Source organism: Mobula hypostoma, chromosome 5 (assembly GCF_963921235.1).
Source record: "Mobula hypostoma chromosome 5, sMobHyp1.1, whole genome shotgun sequence".
Classification (NCBI taxonomy): Eukaryota; Metazoa; Chordata; class Chondrichthyes; order Myliobatiformes; family Myliobatidae; genus Mobula; species Mobula hypostoma.
Genome location: NC_086101.1, coordinates 197,544,103 through 197,556,536, shown reverse-complemented (window position 1 = coordinate 197,556,536; position 12,434 = coordinate 197,544,103). Strand labels below are relative to the sequence as shown.

Below are 12,434 nucleotides of genomic sequence, written 5' to 3'. Positions count from 1 at the left end.
GTCAGGGACAGTGGGTCCCTGAGTGGGATCCAAGAGACAGTGCTGGAGGAGGGAGGAAAAGTAGAGAAATGCAGTGGCAATTGGGGATAGTATAGCCGGGGGATAGACGAATTCTCCGTCGCCAGGATGCAGCATCCGAAGGGTGTGTTGCCTGCCTGGTGCCCAGGTTCGGAACATCTTATCTGACCTGCAGAGGAATTTGAAATGGGAGTGGAAAGATCCATTTGATGTGGTCCCTGTGCGCACCAATGACACAGGTAGAATGAGGAAAGAGGTTCTGCTGAGGGAATTTGAGCAGCTAGGGACTAATTAAAAAGCAGAACCAAAAAGGTGGTCATCTCTGGATTACTACCTGAGCCACATGAAAATTGGCATAGGGCCAAGTAGATTAGAGAGTTAAATGCGTGGCTCAAGGATTGGTGGGGGAGAAGTGGTTTGAATTCATGGGAAATTGGCACCAGTATTGGGGAAGGAGGGAGCTGTACCAATGGGACCTGGATAATAGTGAATCGCATAACTGGGACTGTGGACAGGGCTTTAAACTAAATAGTTGGGGGGTTCCACAGATTGGAGAAGTATGGATAAAGTAAAAGAGAAAAGTGTGGATAAAGGTAAAGGAAAAACCAAATACAAAAAAGAGAAAGTAAGAGTGGAGTGAAGAAAAGTCAAGTGTAAAAGAGAAAAAGGTTACAAGATTTTAAAAGCACAATGAGTGTAAGGTCATTTAGCTGAATGCCCGTTGTATTCGAAATAAGGTCAGTGAACGTGGCTGAAATCAGTACAAAGGGTTATGGTTTAGAGGCCATGACAGAGACATGGTTGCAGGGTGGACAGGATTGGGAATTAAATTTCCAAGGATATCAGGTAATGCGGAAAGATAGGCAGGTGGGGTAGCACTCTTAATTAAAGATGCGATCAGGGCGATAGTGAGAGACGATATAAGATCCAAGGAGCAGAATGTTGAATCCATCAGGGTAGAGATTAGGAATAGTGAAGGGAAGAAATCGCTGGCGGGAGTTGTCTATCAGCCACCAAATAATAACATTAGTGGCACAGGCCCTAAACCGAGAAATATCTGAGGCATGTAAGAATAGAACAATAGTTATTGTGGGTAACTTGCACATAGATTGGGTGAATCAAGTTGGCCAAGGCAGTCTTGAGGAGGACTTCATAGAATGCATCCGTGATGGCTTTCTTGAACAGCATGTTACTGAACCTGCAAGGGAACATGCTATCGTAGATCTGGTCCTGTGCAGTGAGACAGGTAAAATCAGTGATGTTGTAGTTAGGGATCCTCTTGGAAAGAGTGATCACAGTATGACTGAGTTTCTCATACAAATGGAGGGTGCAATAGTTCAATCAAAAACCAGTGTGATATGCTGAAACAATGGAAACTACAATGCGATGAGGGAGGATTCGGCCAGTGTAGACTGGGAACACAGACTATATGGTGGGATGGTTGAGGAACAGTGGAAGACTTTCAAAGAGATTTTTCACGGTGCTCACCAAAAGTACATTCCAGTTAAAAGCAAGGACAGTAAGTGTGGGGAGAGCCCGCCTTGGATAGCTAAGGAAATAAAAAAAAGGCATCAAAAAAGTCACTGGGAGTAGTGGGAAACTGGAAGATTGGGAAGATTTTAAAAAGCAACAAGTACCACTAAGCGAGCAATAAGGAAAGGGAAGATAGATTAATGAAAATATACTAGCACAAAATATAAAAATGGATAGTAGAAGTTTTTGTATTATTTAAAGCAGAAAAGGATGGCTAAAGTGAATGTAGGTCCCTTGGAGGACGAGAAGGGGGAACTGATATTGGGTAAGGAGGAAATGGCAGAGGCTTTGAATGACTATTTTGTGTCGGTCTTCACGGTGGAGGACACATCTAACATGCCAAAGAGAGACGTTATGGACGCGATGGGAGGTGAGGACGTCGATACAATAGCTATCACAAAAGAGCTAGCGGTGAGCAAACTTGTGGGCCTGAAGAAAGATAAATCCCCTAGTCCTGATGGAATGCATCCCAGGGTACTGACAGAAATGGCAGAAGTTATAGTGTGGCTTTGGTGATGATTTACCAAAATTCTCTGGACTCTGGATGGATTGGAAGACAGCGAATATCACACCACTGTTGAAAAAAAGGATATGGGCAAAAGGCAGGTGACTATAGACCAGCAACACGCACAAAATGCTGGAGGAACTCAGCAGGCCAGGCAGCATCTATGGAAAAGAGTACAGTCGACGTTTCGGGCCAAAACCCTTCGGCAGGACTGGAGAAATAAAACTGAGTAGATTTGAAAGGTGGGAAAGGGGAGAGAGAAACATCAGGCGATAGGTGAAACTTGGAGGGGTAGGGATGAAGCAAAGAGCTAGGAAGTTGATTGGTGGAAGAAAGAAAAAATGGGGCGGGGGAGGGAGTGCACCAGAGGGAGGCGATGGGTGGCAAGGAGAGAGAGGGACAAGGGGATGGCAAATGGTGAAACTAGGTGGGGCAGGGAGAAAGGAGGCATTACTGGAAGTTTGAGAAATCAACGTTCATGCCTCACAAAATGCTGGAGGAACTCAGCAGGCCAGGCAGCAGCTCTTTGTGACTATAGGCCAGTTCGTTTAACATCTGTAGTTGGGAAAATGCTTGAAGCTATCATTAAAGAAATAGTGAAGCATCTGGAAAGAAATGGATCCATCAGGCAGACACAGCATGGATTCAACAAAGGCAGGTCCTGTTTGATAAACTTACTGGAGTTCTTTGGAGATATAATGAGCGCAGTGGATAGAGGAGAACAGATGGACATTATTTACTTGGATTTCCAGAAGGCATTCGATTAAGGTGCCACATAACTTAACCACAAGGTAAGGATGCACAGAGCTGGGGGTGATGTATTAGCATGGATAGAGGATTGGTTAACTAACAGAAAGCAGAGAGCTGGGACACATGGGTGTTACTCGGGTTGGCAATCAGTGCTGAGTGGTGTGTCACAGGGGTTCACGATATACATTAATGATCTGGAAGAGAGGGCAAAGTTTGCTGATGATACTAAACAGAGTGGAAAAGCAAATTGTGTAAGACACAGAGAGTCTGCAGAGAGATGTAGATAGGTTAAGTGGGCAGGCAAGGGTCTGGCAGAGGGAGTACAATGTTGGTAAATGCGAGGTCATCCACTTTGGAAGGCAAAATGGAAGAGCAGATTATTATTTAAACGGTAAAAAAAAAAATTGCAGCACGTTGCTGTGCAGAAGGACTTGGGAGTGCTTGTGCATGAATCACTTAAGACGTAGGAACAGAATTAGGCCATCAAGTCTGCTCCGCCATTCAATCATGGCCGATCCTTTTTTTTTCCTCCTCAACCCCAGTTCCTATCCTTCCCCCCGTAACCTTTGGTGTCATGTCCAATCAAGAACCTATCAATCTCTGCCTTAAATACACCCAATGCCCTGACCTCCACAGATGTATGTAGCAATAAATTCCACAAATTCACCACCCTCTGGCTGAAGAAATTTCTCCGCATCTGTTTTGAAAGGGCGCCCCTCTATCCTGAGGCTGTGTCCTCTTGTCCTAGACTCTCCCACCATGGGAAACATCCTTTCCACATCGACTCTGTCTAGACCATTCAACATTCGAAAAGTTTCAATGAGATCCCCACTCATCCTTCTGAATTCCAGTGAGGACAAACCCAGAGCCATCAAACATTCCTCATATGATAACCCCTTCATTCCTGGAATCATTCTTGTGAACCTCCTCTGGACCCCCTCCAATGCCAGCACAACTTTTCTAAGATGAGGGCCCCAAAACTGTTCACAATACTCGAGGTGAGGTCTCACCAGTGCCTTATAAAGCCTCAGCATCACATCCCTGCTCTTGTATTCTAGACCTCCTGAAATGAAAGCTAACATGGCATTTGCCTTCCTCACCACCGACTCAAACTGCAACTTCAGGGTGGTCTGCACAAGGACTCCCAAGTCCCTCTGCATCTCAGATTCCCAGATTTTCTCCCTGTTTAGAAAACAGTCCGCATATTTATTTCTACCATCAAAGTGCATAACCCATCCAACAATCTTCGTACCATCTACAAACTTGGCATAAGGCTGGTTTGCAGCTGTAGCAGGCTATCAAGAAGGCAAATGTAATAGAAACATAGAAACCCTACAGCAGGCTCTTTGGCCCAAAGCTGTGCTGAACATGTCCCTACCTTAGAAATTACCTAGGGTTACCCATAGCCCTCTGCTTTTCTGAGCTCCATGTACCTGTCCAGGAGTCTCTTAAAAGACCCTATCGTATCTGCCTCCACCACCGTTGCCAGAAGCCCATTCCATACACTCACCACTCTCTGCATTAAAAAAACTTACCCCTGACATCTCCTCCGTACCTACTTCCAAGCACCTTAAAACTGTGCCCTCTCATGCTAGCCATCACAGCCCTGGAAAAAAGCCTCTGACTATCCACACGATCAATGCCTCTCATTATCTTATACACCTCTATCAGGTCACCTCTCATCCTCCATCGCTTAAGGAAAAAAGGCCGAGTTCACTCAATCTATTCTCATAAGGCATGCTCCCCGATCCAGGCAACATCCTTGTAATTCTCCTCTACACTCCTTCCTGCTAGCCTTATAATCTTTCTAGATTTCTATCATTACTAGTTTTTTGAACCTTCCGTAAGCTCTTCTTTTCTTCTTGACTAGATTTACAACAACCTTTGTACACCACGGTTCCTGTACCCTACCATCCTTTCCGTCTCATTAGAACGTATCTATGCAGAACTCCACGCAAATACCCCCTGAATATTTGCCACATTTCTTCTGTACATTTCCCTAAGGACATCTGTTCCCAATTTATGCTTCCAATTTCTTGCCTGCTAGCCTCATATTTCCCCTTACTCCAATTAAACATTTCCCTAACTTGTCTGTTCCTATCCCTCTCCAGTGCTATGGTAAAGGAGATAGAACTGTGATCACTACCTCCAAAATGCTCTCCCACTGTGAGATCTGACACCTGACCAGGTTCATTTCCCAATACTAGATCAAGTACAGCCTCTCCTCTTGTAGGTTTATCTACATATTGTGTCAAGAAAGCTTCAACACACCTAACAAATTCCACCCCACCTAAACCCCTCACTCTAGGGACATACCAATCGATATTTGGGAAATTAAAATCTCTCACAACAACCCTGTTATTATTACACCTTTCCAGAATCTGTCTCCCTATCTGCTTCTCGATGTCCCTGTCACTGTTGGATGGTCTATAAAAAACACCCAGTAGAGTTATTGACCCCTTCCTGTTCCTAACTTCCACCCAGACTCCGTAGACAATCCCTCCATGACTTCCTCCTTTTCTGCAGCCATGACACTATCTCTGATCAACAGTGCCACGCCCCCACCTCTTTTGCCCCCCCTCCCCGTCCTTTCTAAAACATCCAAAGCCTGGCACTCGAAGTAACCATTACTGCCTGAGCCATCCAAGTCTCTGTAATGGCCGCAACACCATAGCTCCAAGTACTGATCCACGCTCTAAGCTCATCCGCTTTGTTCAAGATACTCCTTGCGTTAAAATAGACACATCACAAACCATCAGTCTGACCGCTCCCCCAGGTAGGCCATCTCCTCCAACTGTACTCAAACAGGAATACTTATTGCCACTGGGGTACTCTCTAGCATCTGCCTCTTGCCCTTCCCTCTCCTGACTGTGACCCACTTATCTGTCTCCCCAAGCCACGGTGTGGCTACCTGCCTATAGCTCCTAACTATCACCTCTCGGTCTCCCGGACTTCCCACATCTGACACCGAGCACAGAACACCAGCCTCGCACACATTTTTCCTGTCTATATTCTACACAGGCAACCTACCTCGCCTTGACCTGTTATCGTCTAAGCCCCATTGACCCAAAGCCTTCCTACTCCATTGCCCACTCTATAAGGTGTCTCCTTTTAAACCCTTCTCACTGTTGTCACTGGCTGATGTCCATGCGTTTGTGCAGTTGTGCCCTGATCAAGTTAACCTTTATCGCTAGAGGGACTGAATTTAAGAGCAGGGAGGTCATTCTGCAACTGTGCAGGATACTGGTAAGGCCGCACCTGGAGTACTGCGTGCAGTTCTGGTCTCCATACTTGGAGAAGGATATACTGGCTTTGGAGGTGGTGCAGAGGAGGTTCACCAGGTTGATCCCAGAGAGCAGGGGGTTAGACTATGAAAAGAGATTGAGTCGCCTGGGACTGTACTGAATGGAATTCAGAAGGATGAGACAAGTTCTTACAGAAACATATACAATTATGAAAGGGATAGATAAGCTATAGGCAGGAAAGTTGTTTCAAGTGGTAGGTGAGACTAGAACTAAGGGACATAGCCTTAAGATTGAGGGGAGTAGGTATAGGACAGATGAGGAGGAACTGCTTTTCCCAGACAGTGGTATTTAAGACATGGTTGGACAGATTTGAGTTGGAGGACAAGTGTTACAAGGAGAGACTGGACTGGTTGGGACTGTTTTCCCCGCAGCAAATGAGTCTGAGGGGGGGGACCTCACAGACCTATATAAAATATTACCAGGCATGTGTAGGGTAGATAGTCGGAGTGTGCTCACCAAGGTAGGGGGTGACTACGTGTTAAGGTGAAAGGGAGAAGGGGAGCAACTGGCACCTGGAATGAGCTGCTAGAGGTGACGATGAAGGCAGGAACAGCAACAACATTTAAAGTGTATCTGGACAGGGCACAGGGGGATACAGCGTTAATGCAGGCAGTGGCAATAGTATAATTGGCCCTGACGTCACGGAGATGCCAGGCTGAAGCTTCCAGTGAACTCTTTCAAGGACAATGAAATAGATTTTTCCCCAATTCATGGAATCGGTGGTCAAGCACAGAAACCACACCCACGTCCACATTGTTACCCCCCAGATCCCCTTTAAAATCCTCCTCTCGCCTGAATCCAATGCCCTCTTGTCTCCGATACCATGGGGATGTGATTTAAGACTCTCTCTTCTTGCATAATCTTATACATTTGTTAGTCACAGGCAAGGTACTGAAAGACTAGTGGCCCAGTAACGCGGTGCCTTTAGTTAAAAAAGGTTGGAGTGACAAGCCAGAGAACTGTTATTCTCAGAGGATAGCAGGGAACTACAGACCAGCGAACCTATCAGTGTCCACCTGCCCGATTCCACAACAGTTAATTTGCAGGTTGAGTCTGTGGACAGGAAGGCAAATGTGATGTTAGCATTCATGGCAAGGGAACTGGGATATAAAAGCAAGGATATAAAGCTGAGGCTTTATAAGGTACAGGTGAGGTATCAGTGAGCAGTTTAGGGCACCTTATCTCATAAAAGATATGGTGGCACTGGCGAGGGTTTAAAGGTGGTTTACGAAATTCTGACACTTAAAAGCTATCTGGACGTGTAGGAAATTACGTGTAGCACAGGAGATTAGTGTGCAAACTTAAAGCACACGGTATTGGGGGTAAGGTATTGGTGTGGATAGAGAATTGGTTAGCAGACAGGAAGCAAAGAGTGGGAATAAACGGGACCTTTTCAGAATGGCAGGCGGTGACTAGTGGGGTACCGCAAGGCTCAGTGCTGGGACCCCAGTTGTTTACAATATATATTAATGACTTGGATGAGGGAATTAAATGCAGCATCTCCAAGTTTGCGGATGACATGAAGCTGGGCGGCAGTGTTAGCTGTGAGGAGGATGCTAAGAGGATGCAGGGTGACTTGGATAGGTTGGGTGAGTGGGCAAATTCATGGCAGATGCAATTTAATGTGGATAAATGTGAAGTTATCCACTTTGGTGGCAAAAATAGGAAAACAGATTATTATCTGAATGGTGGCCGATTAGGAAAAGGGGAGGTGCAACGAGACCTGGGTGTCATTATACACCAGTCATTGAAAGTGGGCATGCAGGTACAGCAGGCGGTGAAAAAGGCGAATGGTATGCTGGCATTTATAGCGAGAGGATTCGAGTACAGGAGCAGGGAGGTACTACTGCAGTTGTACAAGGCCTTGGTGAGACCACACCTGGAGTATTGTGTGCAGTTTTGGTCCCCTAATCTGAGGAAAGACATCCTTGCCATAGAGGGAGTACAAAGAAGGTTCACCAGATTGATTCCTGGGATGGCAGGACTTTCATATGAAGGAAGACTGGATGAACTGGGCTTGTACTCGTTGGAATTTAGAAGATTGAGGGGGGATCTGATTGAAACGTATAAAATCCTGAAGGGATTGGACAGGCTAGATGCAGGAAGATTGTTCCCGATGTTGGGGAAGCCCAGAACGAGGAGTCACAGTTTGAGGATAAAGGGGAAGCCTTTTACGACCGAGATTAGGAAAAACTTCTTCACACAGAGTGTGGCGAATCTGTGGAATTCTCTGCCACAGGAAACAGTTGAGGCCAGTTCATTGGCTATACTTAAGAGGGAGTTAGATATGCCCCTTGTGGCTACGGGGATCAGAGGGTATGGAGGGAAGGCTGGTGCAGGGTTCTGAGTTGGATGATCAGCCATGATCATAATAAATGGCGGTGCAGGCTCGAAGGGCCAAATGGCCTACTCCTGCACCTATTTTCTATGTTTCTATGAAAGGTTTTCAGTGATATAGGTCAACGCTAGAACACAAGGTGACTCCTGGTGTTCCATAAAGAACATCTTATCTCAGGCGGAGCTCTCTGAGGTCTGGCCGTCTCTCTCAGACACGGTTGACTGCCGCGGGAAGGGGAGAGGGAGGGAGACTGCAGTGGTGCTCACCGTGGTGACGTCCAGTGGTAGGATGATGACGATGAGGAAGCAGAGGTACCAGGCCAGGAGTGTGGCGACAATCACCAGGCGGTGCTGCTTCCTGAAGTCAGCGTAGCGATAGAGAACGAGCAGAGCCAGGAAGAAAACTGCCACGATATCGATGCCCAAAGCCGCTCCACTCATGGTTACCCTGGTGGAAGGGAGAACGGGCACAGGGGTGGGGAGGGTGGGGCAGTAGAGAACGGGCACAGGGGTGGGGCAGTACAGAACGGGTACAGGGGTGGGGAGGGTGGGGCAGTAGAGAATGGGTACAGGGGAGAGGAGGGTGGGGCAGCAGAGAATGGATACAGGGGAGGGGAGGGTGGGGTAGTAGAGAACGGGCACAGGGGTGGGGAGGGTGGGTCAGTGAGGGAGGAGACCCTGCTGTTCAATCACTGGTCAGTAACAGGAAACCTATGGCGAAAGAGAGAATGCACAAACTCAGTGCAAACGGAAAGAATTCATGGTGAGAATCAGAACACTACAAGACATACTGTATGAGCAGAATTAACTCATCAAGTCTGATCCACCATTGATTATCCATCTCAACACCATTCCCTTTGACTTAACTGCTCTCAGTGCCTCTGGCTCGGGCACTGCACCCCAGGTACTCCCACTCTCTGGGTGGATAAAGGACCCCTCGAAATCTCCTGCCCCTTACCCTAACCCTTGTCTCCTAAGCTATAATAATAATGTGATAAGCGGAATAGTTTCTTGCAGTCATTTCCCCTCTTTACCACCGCACTCCAGGGAGAACAGACGTACGTTCTCCAGTCTCTCCCCATTAGTGAACCGGTCGTCACCCAGCGAATCCGTTTCCTCTCCAGCACTCCCACAGCCTTCCTAAAGAGTTTCTGTCCCAGCTAAGACAAATATTTACCCCGTGTGCCTGGCCACTGGATCAACAGTGTGGGACCATCCACACACAGTTACCCACGAGATGCTGGGGTCAGAAGGGAGGGTTAGAAAGGACAGCCAAGGTTTGGGGTCAGTACCCTCACCTAAACAAGTTAATCTGCCGGGTCAACTCTTTGTTCTTCCCCAAGGCCACTCAACCCCTACCTCAGTACTTCACCATTTCACCCCTCGTTCACCAGTCACCACCCTCCCGCTAGGCGAGCGCCGGTACTTACCGCAACCCCCTGGTATTTTACCCCAGGGCATTCACTCACCCTCAGAACCCACTCTTCACCCTCCTCAAACCCTACCCCCGACACCCCGGCTTCTGCGCTCCCATTTCCTCCTCTTGCAACGTCAGCTCCGGGAGCCTCCCGTGCGGCTGCGCGGCGCACTGGCTCATGGGTCCTGTAGTCCACCCGCTCCTTGCTTCCCATTGCGCACTGCGGCCGGGGACCTAATCTCCATTTGCACCAATCAGAGCCCGGGTACGCGAGTGCGCGCGGATATTGAACTTCCCGCCGCAGTGTGGCGCCAAAACGGAGCCGAGCGGAGCGGCGATGAGGGAGCGCGGGTCAGTGTGAGGGAGCGTGGCCGTGGCGGTGGGGGTTGTGGGGGGTGAGTCTGGGTCTGTGGTGTGGTGTGGGAGAACAATATGGTCGGCTCTATGGTCTATAGGAGGGTCCGGTGTTTCCGGGCCTGGGTGTGTTGGTGAGGGTGTGTCTGGGTCAGTGGGGCGGTGGGGTCTGTGGTGGTCTGGCGTCCGGAGTTTCGGGGCAGATGGAGATGGATAGGGGGAGAGTCTGAGTGGCTCTGGGACGGGGGTGGAGGGCCGGTCGAGCCTGACGGTGAGTCTGAGTAAGAGGTGGGGTGATCTGGAATGAGATCTGGGTTGTCGGGGCGGAGGGAAGGTAAGTTAGGATCGTTGCGTGATTTGGGAGTTGGTTTGATGAGTCTGATCGAATGTTGTGGGGTCCGGGGAGATGTGGGAGGCAGGCCCTGAAATAATGAGTAATAAGCTGAGGGTGGGTGAAGGTAAAGGGGAAGGGTGACAGTGGATTTAGGTGTTAGTTCTTTGGTCCCTGGTGAGGGTGGGGACTATCACAACCTGGGTCACTGAATTGTTCCCACAACCTGTGAACTCACTTTTAATCTCTGCCACTAGCAGTATGCCAGATGTTGAAGGGTGTGAGGGAAGAGAAGTGAGTGCAGTTACTATTACAAGGGAGAAGGTGCTCGAAAAACTGAAGACCTAAAGGTACATAAGTCACCTGGACCAGAGGAACTGCACCCTAGGGTTCTGAAAGAGGTGGCGGTAGAGACTGTGGAGGCATTAGTAATGATCTTCCAAAAATCATTGGACTCTGGCATGGTGCCAGAGGACTGGAAAATTGCGAATGTCACCCCACTCTTTAAGAAAGGAGGAAGGCAGCAGAAAGGAAATTATAGACCAGTTAGCCTGACCTCAGTGGTTGGGGATATGTTGGAGTCAATTATTGAGGATGAGGTTATAGAGTACTTGGTGACACAGGACAAGATAGTATAAAGCCAGCATGATTTCCTTAAAGGAAAATCCTGCCTGACGAACCTGCTGGAATTCTTTGAGGATATTACAAGTATGATAGATAAAGGGGATGTAGTGGATGTTATGTATTTGGAGTTTCAGAAGGCCTTTGACAAGGTGCCACACATGAGACAGCTTACCAATTTAAGAGCCCATGGTATTACAGGGAAGTTACTGGATTGGTTGATTGGTAGGAGGCAGTGCGTGGGGGATAAAGGATCCTTGTCTGGTTGGCTGCCAGTGACTAATGATTCCACAGGGGTCAGTATTGGGACCATTTCTTTTTATGCTGTATATAAATGATTTAGAGGATGGAATAGATGGATTTGTTTCGACCCGAAGCATCGACTGTCCTGTTTTTCCATAGATGCTGCCTGGTCTGCTGAGTTCCTTTGGCATTTTGTGTGTGTTGCTCGGATTTCCAGCATGTGCAGATTTCCTCTTTTTTTGTAGATGGCTATATTGCCAAATTTGCAGATGATACGAACATTGGTGGAGGGGCAGGTAGTGTTGAGGGAACACGAAGGATGCAGAAGGACTTGGATTAGGAGAATGGGCAAGAGAGTGGCAAATGAAATACAATGTTGGAAAATACATGGTCATGTGCTTTGGTAGTAGAAATAAATGTGCAGACTATTCTCTAAATGGGGAGAAAATCCAAAAATATGAGATGCAAAAGGACCCAGGAGTCCTTGTGCAGAACACGCTAAAGGTTGGTGAGGAAGGCAAACGCAATGTTAACATTAATTTCAAGAGGTCTCAGATACAAGAGCAAGGATATGATGCTGAGGCTTTATAAGGCACTGGTGAGGCCTTACCTTGAGTATTGTGAACAGTTTTGGACTCCTCATCTTAGACAAGATGTGCTGGCATAGAGAGGGTCCAGGAGAGGTTCACAAGGATGATTTCAGGAATGATAAGGTTATTATATGAGGAATATTTGATGACTCTGGGTCTGTACTCGCTGGAATTCAGAAGGATGAAGGAGGATCTCATTGAAACCTTTTGAGTGTTGAAATGCCTGGACAGTTGATGTGGAAAGGATGTTTCTCCTGGTGGGGGAGTCTAAGACAAGAGGGCAGAGCCTCAGGATACAGGGGTGTCCATCTGAAAGAGATGCAAAGAAATTACTTTAGCCAGAGGGTGGTGAATTTGTTACCACAGGCAACTGTGGAGGCCAGGCTGTTGGGTGTATTTAAGGCAGAGATTGATACTTCTTGTTTGGACA

General features: G+C 47.6%; 2 protein-coding genes across 5 annotated transcripts in view; one reads left to right on the top strand and one right to left on the bottom strand.

The window, feature by feature from the left end:
* The window catches only part of lmbrd2b (LMBR1 domain containing 2b), a 43,172-nt gene extending 33,139 nt beyond the window's left edge, over positions 1–10,033 (bottom strand). Inside the window, exons 1-2 of one of the 2 annotated variants that reach the window (XM_063049671.1) lie at positions 9,918–10,033; positions 8,716–9,159 (exon numbers count right to left, since the gene is read on the bottom strand). In XM_063049671.1, the coding sequence (XP_062905741.1) occupies positions 8,716–8,889 (174 nt within the window). In that variant the 5' untranslated portion in view covers positions 8,890–9,159; positions 9,918–10,033. Of the gene's footprint in view, positions 1–8,715; positions 9,160–9,878 lie in introns of both variants that reach the window. The other variant, XM_063049670.1, reaches the window with a different exon arrangement.
* Positions 10,034–10,162: 129 nt separating this feature from the next.
* Positions 10,163–12,434, top strand: part of skp2 (S-phase kinase-associated protein 2, E3 ubiquitin protein ligase) — a 40,207-nt gene continuing 37,935 nt past the window's right edge. The window contains exon 1 of one of the 3 annotated variants that reach the window (XM_063049662.1): positions 10,163–10,216. In XM_063049662.1, coding sequence (XP_062905732.1) covers positions 10,203–10,216 — 14 coding nt within the window. In that variant the 5' untranslated portion in view covers positions 10,163–10,202. The other 2 variants (XM_063049663.1, XM_063049664.1) reach the window with 2 other exon arrangements.